At 39.9% G+C, this 25,051-nt stretch overlaps 1 protein-coding gene across 3 annotated transcripts in view; it reads right to left on the reverse strand.

Moving 5' to 3' along the window:
- The window catches only part of pola1 (polymerase (DNA directed), alpha 1), a 382,614-nt gene that overhangs the window by 148,883 nt on the left and 208,680 nt on the right, over positions 1-25,051 (reverse strand). For all 3 annotated transcript variants that reach the window (XM_069890180.1, XM_069890179.1, XM_069890181.1), the window contains exon 35: positions 5,920-6,036. In XM_069890180.1, the coding sequence (XP_069746281.1) occupies positions 5,920-6,036 (117 nt within the window). The remainder of the gene's footprint in view (positions 1-5,919; positions 6,037-25,051) is intronic.

A 25,051-nucleotide genomic window follows, 5' to 3' on the forward strand; every position in this document is an offset into this window, starting at 1 on the left:
GGCCAATGTGGCAAGCACCAAGAAATTTCTTTAGGCAGTCCTTGTACCTCTTCTTTGGTTCACCTCTGACATGATGGCCAGTGGAGAGCTCGCCATATAACACGATCTTGGGGAGGCGATGGTCCTCCATTCTGGAGACGTTACCTACCCAGCGCAGTTAGGTAGTTAGGTGACAAAACTGAACACACTATTCCAAATTTGTGCTCAACAATGTCTTAGACAACTTTATCATAACATCCCAACTCCTGTACTCAATACTTTTGATTGATGAAGGCCAAGATGTCAAAAGTTCTCTTAAGAACCCTATTCAATTGTGATGCTCAGGGAATTATGTTCAGATAGACCTCGACTTACAATGTTCTGATTTATGAATTTGAAGTTACGATGAACAGAATCCGTTTTGAATAAAGGTAAGTCGGGCTCTACCTGTATCAACGTGGTCGCTTTTCCTTCTCTGAAGGAAATGCTTCCATCCAATCAATGCACGCAGTTCACTTCCCACTGCTACCACCCCCCATAAATATCATCATTTCAGTGCTTCTCTTAGAGTGACGTCAAGTAAACGTGCTTTGTCGGACCCAATGCCGTTTTTATTTTAAAAAAGTGATTTGGAACACATGCGCAGATTACAATCACTGAGGAGGGAAGGAGAGATTGAAGGAGGAGAGAGAGAGAGAGAGAGAGAGACACAGGGAGAACATACCAACTCCTTACAGAGAACGTGGGATTTGAAACATGATGCCAATTGCTGGCACTGTAACAGCGTTGGTCTAACCGCTACGCAAACCGTGCCGCCCCTCAAACTGAAAGCATAGAGTTTACTGTATTAGATTGGAAAGGTTCGTGAATATGTATGATGTTACACCCCCTTCAATTAATGCAAAATCTTAAATAGCAATGTGATCTGTTAAAGATACAAGAGAAACTTTTGGCAAGAAAATTCACAGACTGCGCTAGTTTTTGCAGATCAAAAGATGAGCAGAAGTTAACATGAGTCTCTTGAAATAGGAGAAATGTATTGGGGAAATAAGGAAACTACAAGAGAAAATAAACAATTATTTTGTGTTTGTCTTCACAGAAGACAGAGGGGAAACAGAGGGGACCACATGCTAATAGTGAGTGAGGAGAGAAAATAAAATTAAGCATCAGTAAAAATCAGTAAAAAGCTAGTATATGAGTATATGAGAAGGAAGATAAACTCCTCAGGACTGGCTTTTAAAAAGGTGAGTATATAGAAAAATAGTTGCACTGTCTGTCCTCCAACGACATTCCAGATTGTAGGATACCAAATGCTACCCAGTTTTTAAATTTTAGTTTAGACATGCAGCACAGTAACAGGCCTTGTCGGCCCACAAGCCCGTGCCACCCAATTAATCTACAACCCCTAGTACATTTTTTTTTTGCAGGGCGGGAGGAAACTGGAGCCCCCGGAGAAAATCCATGCAGACACAGGGAGAACATACAAACTCCTTACAGACAGTGCGGGATTCGAACCCGATCTCTCGTACTGTAACAGCATTGCACTAACTATGCCACCTTTTTCAAGAAAGAAGAGAAAGAGAAATGAGGAATTATTGACCAGTTGGCTTGACAAGTACTGGATTTTATTCTCAAACTTGTGGTAACAAGAAACTTGGAAAGTAATTAAAAAATTGCAGAATTAACAGGATTTATGAAAGAGAAATAATGTTTGCAAAATGCCCTAGGAGTTTCTGAGATTGTAGTCAGCAGAACGTATATTATTGATTATATATTGGCATGCGTTGAACATTAGTTAGCGATCTAAAAACGTACAGTCGGAATGAATGGATCACTTTTAAGTTGACAGGTTATGACTTGATTGTAGGAATAAGTGATGAGGCTAAACTATTCACAACACATCACTAACTTGGAGGAAGTGCAAAATATTCCAGTTCACTGATGATACAAAGGTAGGAGGCTGTTTAGATTGCAAAGAAGATGCACTCAATAAGCAAATAGACAACGACGTGGCAGATGAAACATCATGTGGGAATTAAGGAAAGCCACTGACCTTTGGCAAATAACAATGATTGAGAATTTTTTTTTTAAACAGTGTCAGTTGTTGGAGAGACTCAAGCACTGAAAACAAAACACTGAAAATAAACAAAGGCTTGACAAGCAATTAGGAGGTAAATGGGATGGTGGTCTTGTTTGCAAGAGGATAGAATGGAGTAAATGGGGGGGGGGAGGGGGAGAAACAGGCCTCTTAACCTACCCCATCTGTGGCGACTGTCGAGTAGTCATATAAACCCAATGGAAGGACCTTGCTCCTGTTGCTCAGTAAGAACTTGGAATGCTGCTGACTGATCTGGACTTCTTCCCCGCACAGAAGGAAACATTAGTGATGGAGTGGGTGCAGCAGCAAAGTTCCACTGGACAGATTTTGGGGATGTCGGGTTTGTTGAGAGAGGATAGATTAAGCACGAGAGGCCCAGCCTCTCCAAAAGCAGACAAACAAAATTCTTCAGGGGTTGAACTGGAGAGATGCGGGGGAATGATGCTTCCCCTGGCTGGAGTGTCCAAACCCGGACATCACTGTCTCAAGACACTGGATGTCCATGTTGGAATGATGAGAAGAATTAGAAGAGGATAGTGAATCGGTGAAACTCACAAGTTGGGGAGGCTCAGTTGTCAAGTTTATTTAAGACAGAGATTGACAGCTTATTTGACGAAGGAAATCAAGAAATATGGTACTGGGGCAGCAAGGTGGTGCTGTGCTAAGACTCAATCATGGTTTCAGTCAACAGCGGAGCTGGCTGCCATGATAACCACCCACCCCACCCCACCCCCATGGTAATTTCACAGCATTCATTCCAGCATCTTGTGAAGTAAATGTACGGTAGCAACCAAAAGTCAGTTCTCCAATAGCAAGTTTGTAATTGCAGCCAAAAACAATTGTCCATAAAATTCACCTCAATGAAAGTGGATACCTCATTAAACATCAAAACAGCAAACTATTTTCCAACTGCTCAGGCGTACAGTCCTCAGAGTTCAAGTATGATTGACTGAGAGTGTGTGGAGAAGAAAGCAAGGGACCTTGTTGTGGATCATCCCCAGCACCCAGAGGCAGAAATCCTGAACTGCTGGAAGACACATAACTCTGTGAAAGACACCCTTTCTCTGAAACGTGCTAGTCTTTCGGCACACCAAGAGGTCGGTGAGGGAAGGTATCCGACTGACATTTTCCAAGCTGGAGGAGTATGTGCTGAGGGTTGCCCTGAGGCTTGGCACAGTCAACACAAGAGCTTAGTGGGGGAGAATCACAGTCTACTGGACTACTGGACATTGAGGGCTGAGATTGGGGGCGGGGGGAAGAGTCTTTCAAACAAGTGGAGGCAAGGGCACTAAATGGAGTACAAATGTAACAATATACAGTGATTGTAAATATGGTTATGACTCTAAGGATGTGAAAAGACTGAACGGTTTTATTTTGTCAATAATTTTTTGTGAAATAAGCAAACACTGGCAGGCACCAATGTCCTCCTGTAAGAATTCATATTGCAATGATCAAATTCCTGATTTGATATTTTTAATGACACTAGTGTTGACTTTATTGAACTAAAAGGAGAAATTCTACATCCATATGACTAGATTATGTACAGGCAAACCAGGTTTTACGCGATTAATCCGTTCCGATTTTTTACTCGTGCAAGACGAATTCACGTTAAGCGATTAATAGAATCAATGGGAATAATTACAATGAATTCTCGTCCTTTCAGATCATCCATCAAGACATAAAAATAAAAACAACTTTTCGGTGCTTATAATGCCAAAACTGTTAAGGTTAATAAAAATAATTATGAAATTTTTCACTTATTTCATAATTACATTAGAACCAAACTACAGGACAACTCTGATTATCTGTAATGGTTAGGACCAGGCCTAGGTCGGACAAACGTTTTTTTCGAAGGACTGTTAATTTTTATAAAACAGTCCAGTAGCAACAGCAAATCACTTGTATCAATGTTTAAACACGAACAAACATCAAGGGAAGGCTATTTAAGCATTAAAATAATGTTTAATTCTCAGCAAAAAAAAAATACTGGCTGCAATGCCGCTGCCGATCACCGAGACCTCCCAACCGCTGGGGCCGATCTCTGACACATCTCCACTGCTGCAGCCGATCCCCAGAGAGACTTCCTGGGCCGATAGAGCATTCACCAGCGAGTCGGCAGGCTCTTGTCTTGCCGGACACTGGGAGTCCCAACTCCGAATCCTCCCCTAGGCCTACTACACACAGGGAGTCAGTGTGTGCTGTGTGCAGTCATAGGCTGAGGGGAAGGTTCAGTGTCGGGAGTTCCGGTGTGCCAAGGAGGGAGGGAGGGAAGGGGAAGGAATGCCACTGTCCCCGAGGTCCCGCTCCTGCAAGGGGTTCTTCTGGCCGCTTGCGGCTGGGAGACAGTGGCGCCCAGTTTGAGAGGGAGATTTGGAGAGAAAAGTCAATAGGTGAAGGTAAAGAAGAAACAGAAAGAGAGAGGAGAGGGAGTTACCTGAAACGAGGACAACTCTCGTGCTAATTTCATGACAGGTGAATTTTTTTTTCAACTGTGACATCAGTTTGGATCCGGAAAAATGTTGGAAAAATGAGAATTTCTGATTTCTTTCCGATATCCTCATTTATCCGAAATCGTAAAAAAAAATTAGATAAATGAGGATTTCGGAGAATCTGATTTCAGATGATCAGAGTTATACTGTATTTCTTAGAAAATTTTTTGTCCAAAGTTGATTGCACAGATTTTGAATTTTTTTTTCTCATTTCATCAGGGCTGCCAGCTTCGCCTGTAATTCTTACATTGTGTAACCTTGTTCAATGTTTAACACAGACAAACCAACCTAAACTTGCAGCAAAAGTTTCCACAACCCCTTGAAATTTATTTTATTTAAGCATCGAAAAGACATTTAAATCTTTGGTTTGAATTTTTTTTTTGTACAAAGTGGTATTTGCTTTTGGTTACAATATTCAGTCCAAAGATAAAGTAGCCGTTCCATTTCAATCATTTCTGTTTTGAGTAATTTGCACTCAGAGAAATTGATGCAACTTTACTTTGTTCTTAATATTCATGCTTCTTATTTAAAATTGTGCTTATTGTTTTTCTAAAATAATTACTTTTCTTTTCCTTTTAAAATCACTGACAGATTATTTTCCACATTTTGTTTTATCCCTATTCAATCAGGGGTTTACATTGTGTCTGACTGTCATTTGCGCATATTTTATTTAGGGTCGTTCACACGATCTACTTGCATTTCGAGCTTTCCAGAAAGGTCTCACAGTAACGGAATAATTACACGCGTAAAACAAGAAATGATTGCAGTTTTCCAAATTGCAGCGAATTAATTTTGCATTGACTGAAGTCACTCTTGGCAGGGTTTGCCTATATAGTGAGACATTATTTCAGATGGAATGCTTCAGTTACGAGGAGATTCTAGAATCAGTGGATCTTTTTATTCAAAGTAAGAATTATTTTAAGTGAGTGAGTCGCCAAGTTTTAAAATCACCCAAAGAAAAGAGAACCTTTCAACGCCTTCCCTTGTTTGGACATGTGATACCTAAACCCAATTAATGCTAAAGGACTCTCACCTGAGTTTGAAAAGTAAGTGTTTTAAAAAGAGATTACAAAGGTTGCAGAGATAAAATGGAATGGAAGAAAACTCTTTCAGAGTTTGCTTGGCTGGCACAGTACAAAATGCTTCCTTAATGTTTTGCAAGCTTCTAATATTACATATTACAACAACCTGATTCAAAACTACTGAAATGTTACCACTGATAACCAGGGTTTAAAGTTAGACATTGATCAATTGCTTATAATTTAGGTACATCACAAATAGCGTTATTGTTCTGGATACTTTGATGACAAAAATTGATGAGCCTGCAGCAACAATACAAAAGTTAGTACCCACCTCTGGCTTCAGGGCACCCTTTGTGCAAGTCTGGCACAATGGAGCACTGTGCGAGAACCTCAATGGGAGATGACGCGTCTGATTTTTGCATGTTTGGTCTTCACAGACAAGCCACCCCTGGAAATGGAGCAAAACAAAACTGTGAAAAAAAGCAATACAAAGTTTATTTTTCCTGATCTGTCTGTTAAATACATGACCTTTGAAATCTCACTGTTAAAATTTGGGCTTTCTTCTAATATTCGCTCAGTGTTCCTGAGCAGACGAAGTCCCGTAGGATTGAAAACCTACAAGTGTCAGAGTAACATTATGCCAACTTGTTAACTGTAGCTGGTAGCAGACTGGAAATCATTCCCAATGTAATGACACTTTCAAAGGGTGCTTAATTTTATTCAAAGACCAGTGTACAAGCTGTAATTTATGGATTAAATCATACATCAAGCATTAAATAGAATAGCGAAAACCTACCGGGGACAAACATTACCTAAGTTGATGGAAGGAGAAGGAAAGAAAAGAATGGACTCTGTAGAATTTCTGGTGTATTTTTGTTGAATGACAACATTGTCTGACTGAATTAATGCAACCTAGATTGTATACCTAAAATAGATGAGGGGGGGGGTGGGGGGGTGGCTTGGGAGGAGGGGGGGGGGGAGAAAAAGTCACTGTAAATGTGTGAAAAAGAAAAAGTGTATATCATGGCTATTGTGATTTATGGTGTGAAAAATAAAAAATTTAAAAAAAAAGCATTAAGCCACAATGTAATCGGGAAAGTATAATTTAAAAAAAAAAGAATCAGGCCACAAGACTTATATTTCACAGTTTAGCAAGTTAACAAGAACTTAAAATAGTCTTCAGAGCTTCATCAAGTAAAGCAAATTCTCATTTGATTTGTAGACTTTCTCAGGAAGATTTCCCTTTATTTGCCAAAATGACAGAGCCACAGCAGAGCATGCAAATTGTGTGGTGCCTTAAACATCTTCCATGTCTCACAGGTTTTCGACTGTTCTTCCCTCATACAATTTAATCACAAAATATGGTCTTGGTTTTAAAATGTAACCAATTCATTTCAAGTAATGGTGAAATAACTGTCAATTACCCACTGCAATAGGCATCAAACATTTCCAGTTGGTGTAATGTAAACATTAGCCACACCACTCAGGCATCGGTTCTTTACAAGAATCAAATATGCTGTAGAATTTTATCATTTACTTGAAATTGATTTACTAATTTAATTATGCATAATATTACACTGCAATATATTAGATATGTTGATATAAAGTACACAGCAGGAATTTTTAAAAAATTCATAACTCAACCTTGCCTCACGAGATTATCGGTCGGACTGTGTTCGGACTGTTTACGCAGTGGCTTTAAAATATTTGCTGTGCTCTTGGTTGTCTTTCGCCCACTTAAGTGCAAGAGTGGGAAGCTGGAGATTAACATTCACCCAGAGAGAGTGCTGAAGGAGTGAAAACATGAGCCTTTCCAAGAAACCCTGTCAGCTGTTGCAAATGGCAACTGTTAGCTTAGTTTGTTGTACTGTTATTTTAAGGTATGTTAGACAGGTTTTCATATATTTTTGTTTCGATAAAACATTACTAGCTTCCCAAATGCCAGTTTCAGTAGAAAATTATTTAGTGGTAGGACCGTAGGAGTTAGACTAATGTTTTATGCTGCTCTCCACTGCCATAGGATATGAAAGGTTGGTTTTAGTGTAAAATTTTTAAGGATCAAATTCCTCCTTATAGTGTTATGGGTCGCTAAACCATGGACATTTTCCTCAACAATTTTTGATGGTTTTCATGTCCAGCTTCAGCAGAACAGGAGTTGGAAAACAATTACCATATATTTCAACATATAAGCTGACCTTAAGATAAGACAGTCTGAATTTCATAGTTTCTATATCTATATAGATATAGATCTATATCTATATATATTTATATAAAAGGTGATATATGTGTATAAGACAACACCCCCACCCCCCAAAAAATACATGTGTTGACTGAGCTGGTGTCGCGATGACTGAGCTGATGGGCGTGGTCAGAAAGTGTGCATTTTCATGCAGCCTCCAGCAAAACGAAGGAAGCATGAAGCATTAAAAGTTAATGAAGTGGCCACAGAACCTAACAACGGGGCTGCTGCAAGGACATTCGAGACAACTGAGAAGATGGTAAGAGAGTAGGAAAAGAATGAAGATGTTTTAAGAAACAATGTTCGATGAGACGAGCAATCATTCGTTGGCCAGAGCAGGAAATTCACGGTGCAGAATGGGTGCTCAAACAGGGGCAAGGTGGCTACATAGTCGCAAGAAATAATATCCGAACCTCTGCACTGAAGTGGGCAAGGTCAAATCCCGAACACAGTAGAGATTTTAAAGGTGCAGCCATTGTGTGAACAGGAAAAATCTGGTATTACGACAAAAAAATTGCTCAGAAACTAACAAAAGATATTGATCATAAAGTTATCAGCTTTCAGCAGTTTATTATATGTCAGCGTTCGGCAGAAACACCAGTTTGCTGAGTTCTTTGCATCAGACAATGATAGTAATTTTGAAGGATTTTAAATGTTTTTAAACAATAAAAATTTCTTTCTCATATACTGGTAGCTTAAAAAATTGTTGTAGGATGGAGTCTGAGTGGGTTATGGAACCAATTAAGTGGTATTTTTTGCAGAATTTTAAGGTCTTTAAAAAAAAATAGCAGATTTGCAACCTGCTGAGGGCAAGAACAAGGGCATTTAAGGCCGGGGATCAAGATCTCTACAAAAAGACCACATACGACCTGTGGAATGCCATCTCAGAGGCAAAGTGGCAATTCTGAAGGAAGCTAGAAGCAGAGACAGATACATGCCAGCTATGGCAGGGAGTGCAGACTATTACAGCCTACAAAGTGAACAAGAGGGATGTGATGCTTCATTATCCAATGAGCTGAACACCTTCTATGCCCGCTTTGAGAAGAACCAGCAAACAGTGCCTACTAGAATCCCTGCAGAGGTTGAGGACCTTATGATATCTGTCTCTGAGGGCGATGTTAGAACATCATTCAAGAGGGTGAAACTTGTAAGACATAAGGCCCTGACAGCGTACCTGGTAGGATAGTGAAAATCTGTGCCAACCAATTAGCTGGAGTATTCACATTTTTAACCTCTGATTGCTACAGTCAGAGGTTCCCACCAGCTTCAAGAGGGCATCAATCATCCCAGTGCCCAAGAAGAGTAGCGTGAACTGCCTCAACGACGATCGCCCAGTAGCACTAACTTCTACTGTGATGAAATGCTTTGAGAAGCTGGTCGTGGCCAGAATTAACATGTACCTAAGCAAAGATCTGGACCCACTGCAATTTGCCTATTATCACAATTGCTCCACAGCAGATGCAATATTGCTGGCTCTCCACTCAACTCTGGTTCACCTTGAAAACAGCAACTCATGTATACAGCTGCTCTTCATCGACTACAACTCAGCCTTCAAAACCATTATTCCCTCTGAGCTGGTCAAGAAGCTACAAACTCTAGGCCTCTGTACCCACCTCTGCAACTGGATCCTTGATTTTCTCAACAGAAGACCAGTCAGTACAAATTGGAAACAATGTCCCTTCCTCTCTGATTATCAACACAGGCGTACCCCAAGGATGCGTACTTCGCCCACTGCTCTACTCATTATACACCCATGACTGTGTGACCAGGCACAATTCCAATGCCATCGACAAGTTTGCTGATGACACCACAGTTGTCAGCTGAATCACAAATGGAAATGAGGAAGTGTACAGGATGGAGTTAGAGCAACTCTTCAAGTGGTGGCACAACAACCAACGTTAGCAAAACCAAGGAGATGATTGTGGACCTCTGGAGGGAGTCAAGGAAACAGCACCCAGTCCTCATCGAGTGGAGAGGGTCAAAAACTTCAAATTCCTGGGTGTCAACCTCTCCGAGGATCTGTCCTGGAGCCTCTTTGTTGATGCAATCATGAAGAAGCCTCGCCAGTGGCTATACTTTGTGAAATGCTTGAGGAAATTTTATACATCACCGAAGACTTTCGAAAACTTCTACAGGTGTAGTGTAGACAGCATTCTGGCTGGTTGCATCACTGTCTGGTATGGAGGCACCAAATCCCAGGATAAAGAAAAATTGGAGAAGGTTCTGTGACATCAGACGCACCAGACTCCACTCCATCGAGGTCATCCACACGAGGCAGTGTCTGAAAAAACCAGCCTCTAACCTCAAAGACCCCCATTGCCCAGGCCATGCCCTCTTCACTCTGCTACCATCGGGAAAGAGGTACAGGAGTATTACAAGCCCAGAGGACTGCAAAACCCAGGAGCAATAGAAATTCACCATGACAAATGGTTACTTAAACAAAAGTTGCTTTTAATTTTCTTTAAACATAAAAACAGGATCAAACTTTAAATTATTACTATTAACTTAACCTAATTTAACCCACTTCTAATCCTAAGCACACATGTATGTAATGTGTATAGGTGCAGGAAAGTTCTTTGATTCACAATCCAATCTCACACTTCTCCAAGTTCACGGGTATCAGGCAATTCTTATACCATGCACAGAATTTAACATTTAAGAATTTTCACCAGGCTCTGGTACTTAAAGGTAAATGGTTACCACTCAGGAATGTTCTTTTTGGTTTCAGAGAGATATTTGTTGCTCATTGGCCAAACACACAAACTGATTTCCTGGCTGATTGGAGGAAATCAGTTTGTGTGTTTGGCCAATGAGCAACAAATATCTCTCTGAAACCAAAAAGAAGCCACTTCAGTGTCTTGCCAAAGAAACTTGCCCCATCATGGATTTTCCAAATGATAACCTCTTCTTCCAGGTCACCACAGAGTTCCTCTTGTTTCCCTTATTTCAGGAGAAACACGCTAGCCAGTCATTTCCTCTTCTAAGGCCCACAAGGATTTTCAACAGGCTGAACTCAGAGCTCACAACCCACCTTCAAAATCAGGTTTTCAACAAGCCTGCCAGCTTGCCATGTTGCAGTCTCAAAAGCCACTGTAGAGCTGACCTCTCTCTCTCTCTGAGAAGAATCCTGTTTGTTCTTCTCTCTCTCTATCTCTCTTGGCTTGTAAAAACCAGAACCCCTCCCAAGGCTCCAAATCCAATCCTTGAAAGAGCTTTATCAGCACGAGCCCAGACTTCTCCATTTGCACCTACTTCTGAAGTTCCTTCCAAAGCAGTTCCATTGTCTTTTGCAAAGCCACTGGTGCCTGCATGTCTGGCTTCAACGCGAAGCTCTAGCATTTCAAATGAGATGTGAAGTATAAGTATCTGTTTGTGAAGTGACCTACACTAAAACCCCCACAATCAATCTCTTTTAAAAATATATTTATATATAATATAACCTGCTACAGGAGCCTAAAGATGATCACTCAACGGGCACAAAGAGAGCTTCTTCCCCGCTGCCATCAGATTCCTGAATAATCAATGAACAAAAGACTGCCTTACTTTTCGTACACTACTATTTTTATTTTTTATATTATTGTTGTAAGATGATTCATAATATGAATGTTTGCACTATGATGCTGTCCCAAAAACACCAAATTTCATAATAATAAATTCCGATTCTCTTCCTGGCCTATAAGACAACCCCTGTTTTTGGGTGCTTTGAGGGTCATCGAAATATATGGATAGTCCCAAAGTTTCCACCCATCTTCCAGTGAGGGTGTGGCAGGAGATGGGGGAGAAGAATTCATCACCTCAACTTTGAATTAGGGAAAGGAACGTCACGTTTTTGGCTATTTGTCATAATCCTGAACAGACTTTTTGAAAACAAGATTACTCGAGGGCAATTTGAGGATCCCTTTTTTCCAAATCCAAGTGCACAGTTGGTGTAGTGGTTAGCACAACGTTAAAATCGGATGCTGTCTCTTTGTATGTTCACCCTGTGTCTGCGTGGGTTTCTGCCAGATGCTCTGGTATCCTCCCACATTTCAAAGACGTAGGTGGTTGGTAGTTTAATTGGCCACATGGGTGTATCTGGGTGATGCGGGCTTGTGGGCTGAAAAGGTGTTACTGTACTGTACCTCTAAAATGTAAAAAAAATTGTCTCACACCAAGACAGAAAATGGCAACTGTCAAAAAGAATGTCTTAATGGGTGGCCCGATTGGCATAGCAGTTAGCGCAATGCCTTTACAGCACCAGCGATCGGGACCAGGTTTCAAATCCCGCACTGTAAGGAGTTTGTACGTTCTCCCCGTGTCTGAGTGAGTTTTCTCCGGGGGCTTCGGTTTCCCTCCACCATTCAAAACGGTCCAGGGGTATAGGTTAATGGGATGGAAATTAGGTGGCACAGGTTCGTGGGCCAAAATGGCCTGTTACCGTGCAGTATGTCTAAATTTTTAAAAGACACCAAGATTAAACTGAGTTCCTTTTGAACTCTCTGCACTGCCCACCCCACCTCTGACTTTGAAGAAAAAAAAAGGCAACAAATTAGGGGACAAACAGCTTTTCTATTTGACAGATTTTTTTGCAATGTATGTCAACCAATTTACCACATTTTATAGCAGTTTTTCCAAATAGGCTCAATTGGCCATTTGACTTATTGATTGGTTCTCATTTCAGTAATCATCCAGCTCTGTCACATGAACATTGAAAGGATAATAACAAGGAACATCAGGCTCTTACAGTAGAATTGGTTAAAAGCAAGGAGAGACTCTAATTTACACAAATTTTATAATAAGTGGATTACTAAAAGTTCATAGTATTTCTTCTGAAATGCCCCTTATTGTTCAATTGAATGCAGAGAAACTCACGAGTGAACTGTGCACAGGAACTGAAGATATAACGACATAATACTACTTTTTTTTCTCTTTTCTGTGTGAAATTAAAATAATTGCTGCTCAGAATTCTTCCTTCAAATTATTTGTAAAAGGTGAACTGGTAATGGATGACTTGTTTGTGCCCTTGAACTGTGCTGTTTACAGCTGAAATGTACGAAGTAGTCCAAATGTTTCTAACTTTCTTCTTCAGCAAACATACTTTACCTCAGGGGACATCAGGAACATTGCTTTTCTGTTCATCATTATGCAAGCCTTAGCTCATTACTGCACAATATGCAACCACAATGATTATGACTTGATACATCAATCAATTCCATTAATTAGCACTCAGCAAATCAGAAATTACACGAATATCAAATCCTAGAGAACCACAAGGTGCAAAGCCATCTCTTCCTTCCAAAGCCTATTGAGTTTATTTCATGTCTCGGGCCTCTGAAATTATTCATGTTCTTTAGACCACATTGTTATTCTCTGAAATCTATCCAATTTGCACAACTAATATATATTTGAAAGAAGAAATGTCCCTTACAAGACGTAAACCATGACATCACCCAAGATTGTTTTCCTTGCGGGCCAGGCAGAATTACCACTTATTGGTAATGTAAAAAAATATACACTATGTACACATGTAAACAAATATAAACAAAAACAAACAAACAAAGAAATAAGAGTCCTTAAATGAGTCACTGAGGAGTCTGATGGTGGAGGGGTAGCAGCTGTTCCTGAACCTGGAGGTGCGAGCCTTGTGGCACTGTTACCTCTTTCCTCATGGTACCAGTGAAAACAGAGCGTGTGCTGGGTGGTATGGATCCTTGATAATTGCTGCTGCTCTCCGACAGCAGTGAGTTTCTTGTAAATGTTTTTGATGGTGGGGAGGGGTTTGTCTGTGATGTCCAGGGCTGTGTCCACTACCTTTTGCAGGGCTTTACGCTCGAGGAGCGTACCAAGAAAAATTGGTTGGATGTAGTTTGAACTGATGTCTCATTAGTCAAGACACTGCATCATTCAGCTGTAATCTGTAGTAGATTGTAAAATTACCATCCTCCTTCTTCTTTTTCAATATTTTTATTGAAATTCACATAAAAAATACAGAGTACATAAGAATACATATTAAAAGTCAAAAAGTAGAAAAGTACAGAATACACTACACTCTTAAATTTCATCCACTGTACCCTGCATTCTTATTCAGACAGTTTACATTAAGGTAATATTTTATTATAAAAAGAAAATCCAATTCCACCACTGAAACTGAAGCTCTTTGAAAAGAAGAGAGAGAAAAAAGTTCCCTGTTGCAGTAATAAATGACCTTATTTGCCAACACCTCTGCATTAATAGCAAATCAAAGATTTTGAAAGTAATTCAAAAAGGGTCCCCACTGTGTTAGAAAATTTAAATTCAGTTTGGATATTGAGCATCAAAATTTAAACATAACATTATGTAACCATTGAGCATGAGTAGGCACAGCAATGTCGGTCCATTTAAGCCACACTGCCCACCCAACCAGAAGAGAAATAAAAAGCCAATAGGTGCAAATCAGATGGCATTGAAATTATTCCACTCTCTCCAACAATACCAAACGAGGTAGTCAAAGGATTAGGCTTAAAATTTACTTTAAAAACTACAGAAAAGGTTTGACAAACTTCCTTCCAGTATATCCCAAGACATGGACATGTCCAAAACATATGAATTAGTGATGCATCTCCATTATTGCATCTATCACAACGAGGAGCTATATCCACTTAAAAGCAAGATAGTTTAATGTTGGACATGATGGCCCTTTGGATTACTTTAAATTGTAGGAGGGAGTGGCGAGCACATAAAGATGAGGCATTAACCACTTTAAAAATTACATTCCAAGTTTCTTCAGAGATTGAAAACTGAAGGTCCTGTTTCCAGGCTTTTTAAATTTGATCTAAAGGAGCCCCTCTTGCTCCCAATGTCATAATGTTAGATATTGAACCATTATAAAAAGGGTGCAAATTAAAAATTGCATCTATTAAATCCTTGTCAAAGCTCTTAGGAAATGTATGTAATTGAAACTGCAAAAAATCTCTAATCTGTAAATAAGGAAAAATATGAGTATTTGGTAAACTATATTTAAACAACTGACAATTGTTCAAAAGAAGCCTTCAATAAATAGATCTTTAAAATATTTAATGTCCAATCTGCACCACTCTTTAAAAGCTAGTCAATCATGCAAGGTTTAAAAAAAAGAGAAAAATAGGACTAGAAAGAGAAAATTTTAGTAAACCAAAATGTTTTCTATATTGTATCCAAATCCTTAAAGTATGTTTAACTAGCAGATTGACATTTAATTTATTTAAAGGTAAGGGAAGTGAAGATCTGAGAGGAAAGATAATAGAAAATTTTGTAACAGAATTAGATTCCAAAGCAACCCATACCGGACAATCCTCATGGTTAATAAAGTACGACCAAAACGTAACATTTTGTATGCTGACTGCCCAATAGACACACAAATTCTAACCTGGGGAAATATATCCAGCATTCAGGAGTTTTGAGATATGTACTGAGTAGTAACGGCACCAATATACATCCTTTGAAATCAATGCATGATACAGGAAAGGAGCACCATCTGACTAAATGGAATTCAGTTTCAGAATGGATTACAAACTAAACATGATACAAACTTCACATAATGTTTGGAAAAAAAGATTATATCACATTCATCCATAATACCTATTCTGGTATTTAACTTTCTGTGCATTGAATATATTCAAAAGGTTTGTTGTTGATGCCATTTGTAAGGCAGCAGTTACCAATGTCACAGTGCATCAAATTATCTTTGGATTTACACAAGCACATACAGTTTCTTCTTTGGCTTGGCTTCGCGGACGAAGATTTATGGAGGGGGTAAAAAGTCCACGTCAGCTGCAGGCTCGTTTGTGGCTGACCAGTCCGATGCGGGACAGGCAGACACGATTGCAGCGGTTGCAAGGGAAAATTGGTTGGTTGGGGTTGGGTGTTGGGTTTTTCCTCCTTTGCCTTTTGTCAGTGAGGTGGGCTCTGCGGTCTTCTTCAAAGGAGGCTGCTGCCCGCCAAACATTGAGGCGCCAAGATGCACGGTTTGAGGCGTTATCAGCCCACTGGCGGTGGTCAATGTGGCAGGCACCAAGAGATTTCTTTAGGCAGTCCTTGTACCTTTTCTTTGGTGCACCTCTGTCACGGTGGCCAGTGGAGAGCTCGCCATATAATACGATCTTGGGAAGGCGATGGTCCTCCATTCTGGAGACGTGACCCATCCAGCGCAGCTGGATCTTCAGCAGCGTGGACTCGATGCTGTCGACCTCTGCCATCTCGAGTACCTCGACGTTAGGGGTGTGAGCGCTCCAATGGATGTTGAGGATGGAGCGGAGACAACGCTGGTGGAAGCGTTCTAGGAGCCGTAGGTGGTGCCGGTAGAGGACCCATGATTCGGAGCCGAACAGGAGTGTGGGTATGACAACGGCTCTGTATACGCTTATCTTTGTGAGGTTTTTCAGTTGGTTGTTTTTCCAGACTCTTTTGTGTAGTCTTCCAAAGGCGCTATTTGCCTTGGCGAGTCTGTTGTCTATCTCATTGTCGATCCTTGCATCTGATGAAATGGTGCAGCCGAGATAGGTAAACTGGTTGACCGTTTTGAGTTTTGTGTGCCCGATGGAGATGTGGGGGGGCTGGTAGTCATGGTGGGGAGCTGGCTGATGGAGGACCTCAGTTTTCTTCAGGCTGACTTCCAGGCCAAACATTTTGGCAGTTTCCGCAAAGCAGGACGTCAAGCGCTGAAGAGCTGGCTCTGAATGGGCAACTAAAGCGGCATCATCTGCAAAGAGTAGTTCACGGACAAGTTTCTCTTGTGTCTTGGTGTGAGCTTGCAGGCGCCTCAGATTGAAGAGACTGCCATCCGTGCGGTACCGGATGTAAACAGCGTCTTCATTGTTGGGGTCTTTCATGGCTTGGTTCAGCATCATGCTGAAGAAGATTGAAAAGAGGGTTGGTGCGAGAACACAGCCTTGCTTCACGCCATTGTTAATGGAGAAGGGTTCAGAGAGCTCATTGCTGTATCTGACCCGACCTTGTTGGTTTTCGTGCAGTTGGATAATCATGTTACAAAATGAGACCTTCTGGAAAAAATTACATAAAATGAAAATTTACAGTAAAGTGATAAAGCCAGCAATAAAAGAGGAAGAAATAAAAAGGAGGCAGTTATCAAGGTATCCTGCACAAGCACAATGAAAGTTCTATTCATTTGTCTGGATTCAGATGTCAGGGAAAAGATACATTGTACAGTGGCAAACTGTGATAACTTTCACCTCTACAGAGCAGCCATACATTTATATACGAAAAATTGCACCCTGGACACTTTACTGGAAGCAGAAAAGTTACTGGCTCAGAGAGATTTCATTTGGGGGTGGCTCAGATGTCACTGAGTATTTTCTAAGTGAACTGTTACAAGCCCAAAGGACCCCAAAACCCAGCAGCAATAGATATTCACACCAACAAAAGTTGTTTTTAATTATCTTTAAACATGAAAACAGAATCAAACTTTAACATATCTCTATTAACTTAACTAACCCAAATTAACCCCGTTCTAATTGTAAGCACACGTATATGATGTATGTGTAAATTTAAGAAAAGTTCTTTGGTTCACAGTTCAATCTCACTTCTCATTCTTCCAAGTTCACTGGTTGCAGGAAATTCTTATACTGTGCACAGAATTTAACATGTATAAAGTTCACCAGGCTTTTGTGCTCGAAAGGTCAATGTTTACTGCTCAGGAAGGTTCTTGTAGGGTTTGCAGAGAGAGATTTGTTGTTCCAGGATTTCAACAACTGAGGTACCACCATTAGTCACTTCAATGTCTTGCTGATGAAACTTTCCCCATCAGGGTTCTCCAAATGATAACCTCTTTCTTTCAGGCTAGCACAGAGTTCCTTTCTGTTCCTCTTATTCCAAGAGAAAGATCCATCTGCTGCTCTGGAGCTTTCTGTTTCAGATCCATCAAGCTTTTCCTGCTTGCTTCAGCTGTGACTGTTCAGTCTCCCTTCCTCTTCCAAATGCTAGAAAGCCCATGTGACTCTCTCACTTGTCACAAAACCCCCACCTTCTCCAGAAAACAATAGGACTTAATCTTTTGTTCCCATCTGTTGTCTTAGGTAACCAAACTTCTCAGGAGTGACCTTTCTGTGCACTTTGCAGAAAGGTCAGAAGCCTTGTAAAAATGTTCAACACAGATGACCTGTCTCCAGTCGATTCATTTGATGACATCATTTCAATTAGCACCTACTTGTGAAATGTGCACAGTATTCTCCATAGTTTCTGTAATGTTACTGAATATGAATTCTTCAGTATTTCAAATAAGATTGGTTTTAAAATGTGTGTATGTATGTAACCTACTCTAATTTTACCAAATTCTCCCAATATTTATCTACATTACAGAACTTTCAAAAAAATAAAAGTTGCTTAGAAACTTGGTCCCAATGGATGGGAAAATACAACCTCCATTGCTTACGCAGGTGCAGATACAAGAAAAGTGCTGTTATTGTGACACAAAATGAATGGAAATAGAACTTAAAAGATGATCTGCAGCAAAACCTGGAAAACATCTCGGCTCAGTTGAATAAAGGCTATGGAACATCTCCAACAAGACTTTCAGCAGCATTATTACTGCTGAGGCCTCACCTTCAGCATCTTGGGAGGTGCTGTGGGGAAGGACATCACTGATGATAAACCTGCAGATCAGTCATGTTAGTGCCCTGCTTGCAAGACAGATCCAAGGCAAGGAATTCTGCAGCGAGTGTCTCATCTCCTGCCCCCCGCGGTATAATTACAAGCCACAGCAATATAAAATAAAAATGACACCGTGAAGTATGTAATACCATGCTCGATCGGCGTCCCAACCAATGTCTTCACCTTCATCTATTTGGCTGCAACATGAACAATCTACAACATGAACTCCCCAGGTACCCTCTACGAACATTTTCAAAAGCGCGACCTCCATATACTGCAAGGACAGACAAGCTTTACGTTCCCTCTGTATAGCCTGGATGTAAAATACCGAAGGAGACTTTGTGAAACCAAGGAGTGTGACAATATTATTTTTCAACCCCTTCTGGTGGTTGGACGATGCCAGAAAAAGCACTTGTTTTTACTGCTGATCCAGAAGCATTCTTCACTGAATATCTGCATGCACTAAATCATGCCTTGATGAGAACTGGCAATAAAGATGAAAGAAGTGGCATGATTGGCACAACACCATTACAGGACTGGGGTTCAAATCCCATGCTGTCTGTAAGTTTATACATTCTCCCCATGTCTCTGTGGGTTCCCTCCAGCTGCTCCGGTTTCCTCCCACCCACCAAAAATGTACCGGGAGTCATAGGTAAATTGGGCTGCACTGGCTCATGGGTTTAAATGGTCTGTTACTGTGCTGAATGTCTAAAAATATTACCCTTGAGAGTTACAGAAGTAGATGCTGCTGACCTTGAGCAGTAGTCCTTGAGCAGGAAGGTCCTTGTTGCCACAGAAATAGTCCAACTTAGCCATAGCAAGAAGTGGAAGGACTCCAGGCAGTGAAGGCCAAGTTCAAAGCAGCACTGGATTTACATCATTAGATCAACCAGAAGAGCTGATGGCCTGCTTCGAGCTTCCCATCTCCCATAGATATTTTCTAGCATCTTCAAGCAAAACATTGGGTTTCTGCAAAGTTTGCTGAATGACAAGACCCCATGGAAGTAGGAAAAAAATCCTGCATTCTGAGACTTTAATCAGTTGCTACAAAATCATCAAATCAGCGTGCAAACAGACCATTTGGCCAGCCTCACCCTAATTACACCTCTTTTATTCTTCGTATACCTCGATTAAAAACAGATCTATCTTCTCTAGTCGCTCTTCATCCTGGTGATTCTGCCATGCACTCTCTCCAGTGCTGTCCTGTTCTTTCTATGCTTTAGTGGCCAGAACTGCATACAGCAGTCCAGTTGAAGTCTGGCTGCAGTTTTCTTAAGTTGAAGCAAAACCTCTCGACTTCTCCCTTCAATGCTCTCACTAATGGAGGCTGGTGTCCTGAATGCCTTCCTAACCACATTATTGACCCATGTTGTAACCTTCAAGGATCTATGAATTTGTACATTGAAGTCCTTCTGTTTCTCAATACTTCCCAATTCCCCACTGTTCCTGATGCAAATTCAAGTCTCATTATTACTCCTAAAATGCATCATTCACATTTCTCTTGATTAAACTCCACCTGCCAGCTTTCAGCCCATTTCACAAACACATCAATATCTCTCTGCAGCTGAAGACTATTGACCACTCTGCTAATGTTCATGAACCTACTGATTGTGCATCCCATATCCAAGTCATTAGGGTATATTGCAAACAACAACCTTCCTGGTGCTGATACTACCAGAAATCTGGTTGTGGAACACCACCTGTTAGAGACATTCAATCCCCAAAACAATCCTCCACCATCATCTTCTGTTGTCTTTTGCTGAACTGAATTTGTATCCGGTCGGCAGAGAACTCAACTTGCCTAAGAAATAACCCAGCAAGGCATTCAGTTCAAAGCCTATCAGGAATGGACAATTAACCCTGGTCTGAGAAATGACAATAACATTCCGTGAATAAACAAGTAAAATCAATGCCTCTTTTTCTTCTTCGGTCCTTCACAGATGACTCCATTTCTGTGGGTCCTTGTGCACAAATGAGATCAACAGGAGTCACGTGATGGAGTAGTGGCCGGTAGGGTAAAACCAGCCCTCTCCGGAAAAGAAGAAAAAAAGCTGAGAAAAGACAAAGTTCAATAAATACAAAATATAAGAAATAAAAGATAAAGAGAAGAGAAAGAAAATGGCCCCTAAGAAGGAAAAAGTAAAAACGGGGGAAAAAAGAAGAAAAGACAAGAAAGGAAAAGGCCTTACTTGCACAAAGGAATAGGGAGCTGTGGTGGAGAAGAACACCCGATCTCCGAGGTTGGTGTCGGCCCTGCGGAGTCCCAAACCCCCCCGACCGGTGGACTCCAAAAATGGCTCTCTGAGCCAAACAAAAGTGCGCAACTGCACATGTGCGAGAAGTCGCAAATACCAACAGGAAAGGGGCTCAGCCAAGGAGCGGGCAACCACGGTGCGACCAGCTGAGGGATGCCCAACACCTGGGCTCTCAGCTGGAAGATGAGGGAAGCGGCAGGAGAGGGAGTGAAGTACCAGGTGAGAAAGAAAGTCGACAGGGTGAACGGCAAGAGGAGCAGCAGCAGGAGGCTTGACAGATGAGCAGCTCAGAAGAAGAGGACCAACAGCAAGAGGCAAAGCAAGAAGAGACCTGACAAAGCGATTTCAGAAAAATCAAAAGAGATGCAGATACAAAGAAAATAAGAAGACACAAACACAGGTACAGATACAGAAGAAGAGGAAGAAGAAGACCAAGATCTTCACAGGGAAATAGAAGGTAAAACCGATGGACAGAATATAGATAAAGCTTTTTATGAAGAACAAATGAGAGCATTAAAAGAATGGTTGCCATTAGAATTTAGTGCAATTAAAAGAAAAATGAAAAGAACAGAAGATAAAATGCAAAGATTAGAACTAGTCATGACAGCAATAGCAAGAAGAGTAGAAAATGTGGAAGAATGAGAAATGGCTGTAGAAATGGAAGTAAACGACTTAAGAGGAAAATTGGAAGAAAGGGATAAAAAAATTAAAGAGTTGTTAGCTCAGAAAATTGATACGTTGGAAAATTATAGTAGGTGAAACAACATATAAATAGTGGGCCTAAAGGAAGATGAAGAAGGCACAAATATGAAAGAATTTATAAAAGAATGGATCCTGAAGGTCCTGGGAATGACAGAAATGCAGGAAGGAATGGAAATAAAAAGGGCACACAGAACACTATCTCCAAAACCACAGACAAATCAAAAACCAAGATCCATTTTAGTAAAATTTTGAGATATATGACAAGAGAAAATATACTGGAGCGGGTAAGGAATAAAATTAGAGAAGACAATAAACCATTGGAATACAAGGGTCAAAAAATATTTTTTTACCCAGACATAAATTTTGAACTCTTAAAGAAGAGGAAGGAGTTAATACAGCAAAATCGATCCTATGGAAAAAAGTTTATAAATTCATGTTAAGACATCCACCTGTGCTTAAAATATTTATCCCTAGGGAGCAAAACAAACTGTTCTCAGATCCGGAGGAAGCACAAGAATTTGCAGAACACTTGCAGGACAGGAGAGATGAACAGATGTAATAAGAATGAAGAATGGCAATATTTATAAAGTTGTAAAAACAATGTATATGTAAAGAATTAAAGAAGGGAAAGAGAAGGGAAGGAAGGAAGTAAGGGGAAAAAAGGGAGAACTTTGTTATATGTGTTAAAAAAAATTTCTGGGTGGGAGAGAATAACCATCACTGCGAAATTAGTTGACGCTTACGAGCAGGATCACAATCGAAATGGAAAGGGGAGTTGTGGTTGCCTGGCAAGGGATAAGGGGCAACTCAGAGACGGGAGGATATTTGGGGTTAAGGGAATATTGGATGTGGGAGTTGTTGGAGTATTTTATGTTTTAAATGTGTTGTCATACATTGAGTTTAAAAAGGGAAAACTGAGAGATGAAAATTGGGTGGTGAGGAACCGGAAATGAGGTGTAAACAGGATATGAAATGGCCACGTTGAACTATATGACTATAAACATTAATGGAATACATAACCAAATTAAAAGGAAGAGGCTATTACATTTACTGAAAAAAGAAAAAAATAGATATAACATTTGTGCAGGAAACGCATCTAACTGAAGTGGAACATAACAAATTAAAGAGAGACTGGCTAGGGCACGTAGCGGCAGCATCATATAATTCAAAAGCTAGAGGTGTAGCTATATTAATTAATAAAAATATACCAATCAAAATAGAGGAGGAAATAATAGATCCAGCAGGGAGATATGTAATGATAAAGTATCAGATATATTCAGAATTTTGGAATTTGGTCAATATATATGCTCCTAATGAGGAGCATCAAAAGTTTATACAATATATTTTTTGAAGATTATAGATACACAAGGAAATATATTGACAGGAGGGGATTTTAACCTTAATTTGGATCTAATGTTGGATAAAACTGGACAAAAGACTAGTAAAAAGAATAAAGTGGCCAAATTTATGGTTAAATCAATGCACAAAATGAAACTTATGGATACATGGTGGAGGCAGCACCCAAAAGAGAAGGAATACTCATATTATTCAAGTAGGCATCAAGGATTGATATGTTTTTGTTGTCGGCCCATATTCAAGAGAGGGTTAGGAAAACTGAATATAAAGCTAGATTACTATCTGATTATTCACCCCTGTTATTGGCCAGAGAACTGGAGGACATCCCACCAAGAACATATAGATGGAGGTTAAACTCCATGCTATTTAAAAGGCAGGAATTTAGAGAATTTATTGAACACCAAATTAAACATATTTTGAAATAAATACAGAATCAGTGAAAGACAAATTTATATTATGGGGTGCAATGAAAGCCTTCATTAGAGGGCAGGTAATAAGTTATGTAACTAAGATGAAAAAGGATTACAATCGGGAAATAGAGCAGTTCGAAAGGGAGATAGTAAGTACAGAAAAGGAACTAGTAAAAAGGGATGAGAAAATGAAAAGAAGAGAATTGGCGGCCAAAAAAAAACCAAAACATTATAAACGTACAAGGTGGAGAAGAACATAATGAAAATAAAGCAAAAGTATTACGAACTGGAAGAAAAAACACATAAAATATTAGCCTGGTAACTTAAATCAGAACAAGCTAAAAGAACTGTATTGGCATCAAGGAAAAAGGATAAACAAATGACATATAACCCAATAGAGATTAATGTGAACTTCAAGGAATTTTATTAACAATTATATCAAACTGAGAACGAGGGGAAAGATGATAAAATAGAAGAGATTTTAGCTAAAATTGAACTGTCAAAATTGTAAGAAGAGGAACAAAACAAACTGATAAATACATTTGAAATAGTGGAAGTACAGGATATATTAAAAAAAGCTGCTGAACAATAAAACGCCTGGAGAGGATGGATTCCCAATAGAATTCTATAAAACATTTAAAGAATTATTAATTCCTCCTCTCCTGGAAGTAATGAACCAGATAGAAGAAACACAAAACTTGCCAGATTCATGTAAGACAGCAATAATTACAGTAATACCAAAGACGGGGAAGGATCCACTAACACCAGCATCATACAGACCAATATCTCTACTTAATTCAGATTATAAGATAATAGAGAAACTATTAGCATACAGATTCGCCGATTGTGTACCAAAAATAGTAAAACAAGATCAAACTGGATTTATTAAGAAAAGACAAACAGTGGATAATGTCTGTAAACTTATTAATCTAATTCATGCAGTTCAAGGAAATAAGAAGCCAACAGTGGCTGTTGCTTTAAACGCAGAAAAAGCCTTTGACAGAGTAGAATGGAATTATTTATTTAAAGTATTACAGAGGTTCAATCTACCAGAAAAAATAAAGTAAAAGAGATAAAAATAAAGGAGAAGGAGTAAAAAAATCAGTCTATCTGCAGATGACATCATAGTATACTTAACAGAAACAGAAATATCAATAAAAGAATTACATATGAAATTGAAGGAGTATGGAGAAATATTGGAGTACAAGATCAACGCAAATAAAATTGAAGTGATGCCAATGAGTAACGTGGATTACACAGAATTTAAAAAAGAATCACGATTTAAATGGCAAACACAAGCAATCCGATACCTAGGTATTAGGTTAGATAACACCTGTACAAACTAAATTATCAGCCACTAATAAAGAAATTGCAGGAAGACTTAGAACATTGGAAAGAATTACCGCTAACGTTGATAGGGAGGGTAAATTGCATTAAAATGAATGTCTTCCCAAGGATACAATACTTATTCCAATCATTGCCAATTCCCTTAACAGAGAAATTCTTGAATGAACTAAAAAGAATAATAAGGAAATTCTTGTGGAAAGGAGGGAAACCGAGGATAGTGTTAGATAAATTAACAGAGAGGTACAACCAAAGTGGTTTGCAGTTACCAAACTTAAAAAATTATTATCTTTCTTTGGCTTGGCTTCGCAGATGAAGATTTATGGAGGGGTAATGTCCACGTCAGCTGCAGGCTCGTTTGTGGCTGACAAGTCCGATGCGGGACAGGCAGACACGGTTGCAGTGGTTGCAAGGGAAAATTGGTTGGTTCGGGTTGGGTGTTGGGTTTTTCCTCCTTTGTCTTTTGTCAGTGAGGTGGGGTCTGCGGTCTTCTTCAAAGGAGGTTGCTGCCCGCCGAACTGTGAGGCGCCATGATGCACGGTTTGAGGCGATATC

The sequence above is a fragment of the Narcine bancroftii genome, chromosome 7, assembly GCF_036971445.1.
Source record: "Narcine bancroftii isolate sNarBan1 chromosome 7, sNarBan1.hap1, whole genome shotgun sequence".
Lineage (NCBI taxonomy): Eukaryota > Metazoa > Chordata > Chondrichthyes > Torpediniformes > Narcinidae > Narcine > Narcine bancroftii.